The sequence below is a fragment of the Gekko japonicus genome, unplaced genomic scaffold (genome assembly GCF_001447785.1).
Source record: "Gekko japonicus isolate JY-2015 unplaced genomic scaffold, Gekko_japonicus_V1.1 scaffold7097, whole genome shotgun sequence".
Classification (NCBI taxonomy): domain Eukaryota; kingdom Metazoa; phylum Chordata; class Lepidosauria; order Squamata; family Gekkonidae; genus Gekko; species Gekko japonicus.
The window spans coordinates 15,844-20,472 of record NW_015172224.1 but is presented as its reverse complement, the minus strand read 5'-3'; the positions used below and the strand labels follow the sequence as shown (position 1 = coordinate 20,472).

At 52.1% G+C, this 4,629-nt stretch overlaps 1 protein-coding gene across 1 annotated transcript in view; it reads left to right on the top strand.

Moving 5' to 3' along the window:
* Positions 1–550: 550 nt before the first annotated feature.
* RENBP (renin binding protein) overlaps positions 551–4,629 on the top strand; it is a gene marked incomplete at its 5' end in the record, with an annotated part of 17,139 nt that continues 13,060 nt past the window's right edge. The window contains 2 exons of the mRNA XM_015421064.1: positions 551–626; positions 3,752–3,827. Of these exons, the coding sequence (XP_015276550.1) occupies positions 551–626; positions 3,752–3,827 (152 nt within the window). The remainder of the gene's footprint in view (positions 627–3,751; positions 3,828–4,629) is intronic.

Here is a 4,629-nt window from a genome sequence, read left to right as displayed (position 1 = left end):
GGAGATTGGAACCCAGGTCTCCCCGACAGAAGTCTAGTTTTCCGTCCCTTCTGCTTCTCTAAGACACGGAGGAGAGAATACATTGATAACAGCCTATGTCCCTAAGCAGTCTTGCAGAAGGGATGGAAAACTAGACTTCTGTCCGGGTGACTTTTCCTCTCAGATGAGCAGAATCGTCCCCGGAGATGGAGGAGGAGACAAACTCAGCCTCCCTATAGAAATTACTTTGTGGGGTCCGTGCTTCTGCTAATTTATGGGATGCATATTCCTCTGGGAATTTCTGCTTTTTCCTCTAGGGAATTCTCCTGCAAAAGCAGTCCAGGAGTCCGATATGATTGACCCCGTGGGTTGCCAGCTCTGGGTTGGTAAATACCTGGAGCCATTTTCTGTGGGGTAACTGATCTCTGTTTCCTGGGGATCGGTTGTAATTCTGGGGGGATCTCCAGGTCCCACCTGGAGGTTGGCCACCCTACCCAGCACTATTTTATGACACACCCTCTAGGTTCTAATGGCTTTCCTTTCCTTTCTTTCTTTCTTTCTTTGTTTCCAGGGGATTCTTTACGTGCCTCGGCCAAGACGGGAAAGTTTACGATGACTTGAAATATGTCTGGTTGCAGGGAAGGCAGGTAGGAGCTCTCGGGACCAGCGAGATGTCAAGCGTTCTGGTTTTCTGCCGTTATTCCCGTTGTGTGGCTGAGAAGGATCGTCAGATATCCTGCCAGCTCTTCCAGAACGGGGAGGGGGGGATCTTACCTTGCTGGTGTAACCTTGGGTCAGTCACAAGTTCTCTCAGAGCTGTTCTTTCAAGAGCAGTTCTCTCAGAGCTCTCTCAGCCCCACCTACCTCACAGGGTGTTGTGGGGAGGGGGAGGGAAAGGAGATTGTAAGCTGCTGTGAGACTCCTTCGGGTAGTGAAGGGCGGGGTATAAATCCAGACCTGATCCAACATGGCTTCTCTTAGTTTCTTACATTCTTAAATGGGAGGGGAGAAAGTCTAGAATGCAAGCGTAGTGAATGAATTGCAATCCTGCCTACCTCGCAGGCAGGTTGTGGTGAGGCTTAAATGCGAGACGGGATGAGCTATTGGGAGAAAGTATAGCGTGCAAGGGTAAAGAACAACCTGCAGTCTGCCTACTTCACAGGGTTATTGTGGTGAGGCTTAAACGGGAGGGGGGATGAGCTCTACTGGGAGAAAGTATAGAATGCAAAGTGTTGTGAATGAACTCAGGCTTAGTCCCTAGGAAGTGTCAGGTGCTGGACAAGATCTCTCTCTCTCTCTCTCTCTCTCTCTCTCTCTCTCTCTTTCTCTCCTCTTCTCTCTCTCCTCCTCCTCTCTCCCTCTCTCTCTTTCTTGCTTTCTTTCTTCATTAATTAGCTGCCTTTCATCCTTGTGGAACATTATTTTTAAAAACACAATAGAAACACTGCTTTAGCAGCAGCGGCTACCGCAGCACACGTATCTTCACTGTGTGTCTGAAAGGAAGCGGTGGCAGCCATTTTGTGGCCGCCTCTGCCTCATGTGGCAGCCATTTTGTGGCTGCACCCACCACACTGTGAGTGAGGCTCTTCCTCTGCCTTCCCTCTCTCCCGCTCTCATAGGCATCTCTTCTTTGTAGAGCTGGGCCTATGTCTGGTGGGCCTTTGGCTATATCCTGTCCAGTCGGCTCACACCCAGGCATGGTCACACATGACACAGATGCCAAGAGAGAAGATGCACAGGAAGCTGCCTTAAACTGAATCAGACCTTCTTGGTCCATCAAGCTCAGTCTTGTCTACTCAGACTGGCAGCAGCTCTCCAGGGTCTCAGGCGGAGCCAGGGTCTCAGGTCAAGGTCTTTCTCATCACCTCCTGCCTGGTCCTTTCAACTGGAGATGCCGGGAATTGAACCTGGGACCTTCTGCATGGCAAGCAGAGGCTCTGCCACTGAGCCAGGTTCTCAGGTCAAGGTCTTTCTCATCGCCTCCTGCCTGGTCCTTTCAACTGGAGATGCCGGGGACTGAACCTGGGACCTTCTCCATGCCAAGCAGAGGCTCTGCCACTGAGCCAGGTTCTCAGGTCAAGGTCTTTCTCATCACCTCCTGCCTGGTCCTTTCAACTGGAGATGCCGGGGACTGAACCTGGGACCTTCTCCATGCCAAGCAGAGGCTCTGCCACTGAGCCAGGTTCTCAGGTCAAGGTCTTTCCCATCACCTTCTGCCTGGTCCTTTCAACTGGAGATGCCGGGGACTGAACCTGGGACCTTCTCCATGCCAAGCAGAGGCTCTGCCACTGAGCCAGGGTCTCAGGTCAAGGTCTTTCTCATCACCTTCTGCCTGGTCCTTTCAACTGGAGATGCCGGGAATTGAACCTGGGACCTTCTGCATGGCAAGCAGAGGCTCTGCCACTGAGCCAGGTTCTCAGGTCAAGGTCTTTCCCATCACCTTCTGCCTGGTCCTTTCAACTGGAGATGCCGGGGACTGAACCTGGGACCTTCTCCATGCCAAGCAGAGGCTCTGCCACTGAGCCAGGTTCTCAGGTCAAGGTCTTTCTCATCGCCTCCTGCCTGGTCCTTTCAACTGGAGATGCCGGGGACTGAACCTGGGACCTTCTCCATGCCAAGCAGAGGCTCTGCCACTGAGCCAGGTTCTCAGGTCAAGGTCTTTCTCATCACCTTCTGCCTGGTCCTTTCAACTGGAGATGCCGGGGACTGAACCTGGGACCTTCTGCATGCCAAGCAGAGGCTCTGCCACTGAGCCAGGGTCTCAGGTCAAGGTCTTTCTCATCACCTACGGCTTAGTCCTTTTAAGTGGAGATGCTGGGGACTGAACCTGGGACCTTCTGCATGCCAGAAGAGGCTCTAGCTCTGAGCCAGGGTCTCAGGTCAAGGTCTTTCTCATCACCTCCTGCCTGGTCCTTTTAACTGGAGATGCCAGAGATTGAACCTGGGACCTTCTGCCTGCAAAAGCAGATGGTGTGCCACTAACCTCACACACATTCTTCTGTACAGCGGAGCAAGGACCAGGGAGTAATGAATGGAGGGTGTCTCTATGGGGTTAAATGTAAAAAATATATATATCGACTTGCCTCGGAAGCACAGAAGCTTCACACAGTACCCCCCCGATCCTCCACGTTTCCTGGTTAAGGGGAAAATGCTGCTCAAGCAAATTACAAAGATGACCTGACTCCGATGGTAATAAGAGAAAGAAACTTTACTTACAAAAAGGGGAGCACCTCTTACATGACATATTCATGGAGGGACTTTTTAACTCACTGTGAACCAGTTAACTTCAAAAATAGGTTAACTTGCTACGGCTCCAAGCCCAGGTAAGAGAGAGAAGGTCCTACTGTCTGGTCCTTTTAACACAGAAGGCAAGTGAGGTCCAAAGAGACTCAACACCTAACCAATGTGGGAGATGGGGGGGGGGAACTGCCGAGTGTGCCCCAGTGAGAGAACGCTCTTAACCAGTGTTCCCTCTAAGCTGAGTTAGTGTGAGCTAGCTCACAGTTTTTTAGCCTCCGGCTCACACATTTTTGTCTTCGCTCAGGAAGGAGGGCTCCAGAGCAGATATGCAGCCGCCAAATCGCTCACTCACAACTTTAATGCCAGTAGCTCACACAGTAGAATTTTTACTCACAAGACTCCACAGCTTAGAGGGAACATTGCAGTCTCAACCCTTTCCCTCCCAGATGTGTTTGCATCCAGAGTCTCAGTACCCAGCGGTCTCAGGTAAGAGGAGAGAGCCCAGTTTGACTTCTCCATCCCTCCCCAACAGGTATGGATGTACAGTCGCCTGTATCGAACGGTGCCGAAGTTCCGCCGCCAGGAAGTCATAGCAGCGGCTCGAGCAGGTGATCTCCGTCTTCCCCACCTTGCGTTATGGGGGGGCTAAACGTTTGGAACAGAGGAGGAGGAGGAGGAGGAAATAATATTGGGCCGGGAGGTGGGGACGCAGGGTTGACTTAAGGTGTCTTCTTTACCCCAAGCGAGGGGGATCCGTCTTTTCCTGGGCATGCGCCAGTGATGCCAAGGGCTTTGTTTGGGCCTTCCCAGTGAACGACATGGGCGTGCGTGGCTCCTGGTCACCTCCCGTGCTGCAGACATCTGGGAACCCCTTCGAGACGCTGGCACCCTCCCTCTTTGTTTTCCTGCCCGCCAGCAGTTTATTTGAAGACAGCAAAGGGGTTCCGTTCGGGCACTCCCACCCCCCTCCCCGTAACTACAGTGGCATTCTGGCCCTGTAGTTACAGCGGGACTATTGGGGCTCAGCCCCCTTCCTTAAAGCTTCCCCCCACTTCTTCCCAAAATCATTTACAGGGACCCATTAAATTAAATTGAGAGCCAGTTTGGTGTCGTGGTGAAGTGCACGGACTCCAATCTGGGAGAACCGGGTTTGATTCCCCACTCCTCCACGTGCACCTGCTGGATGACCTTGGGCAAGTTGTAGTTCTGATAAGAGCTGTTCTTGAAAAAGAGCAGTTTCTGTCAAGAGCTCTCTCAGCCCTACCTACCTCACAGGGTGTCTGTTGTGGGGAGGGGAAGTGAAAGGAGTTTGTAAGCTGCGCTGAGACACCTTTGGATAGTGAAGGGCGGGGTATAAATCCAATCTCCTCTTCTTCTTCTTTTACCTCACAGGGTGTCTGTTGTGGGGAG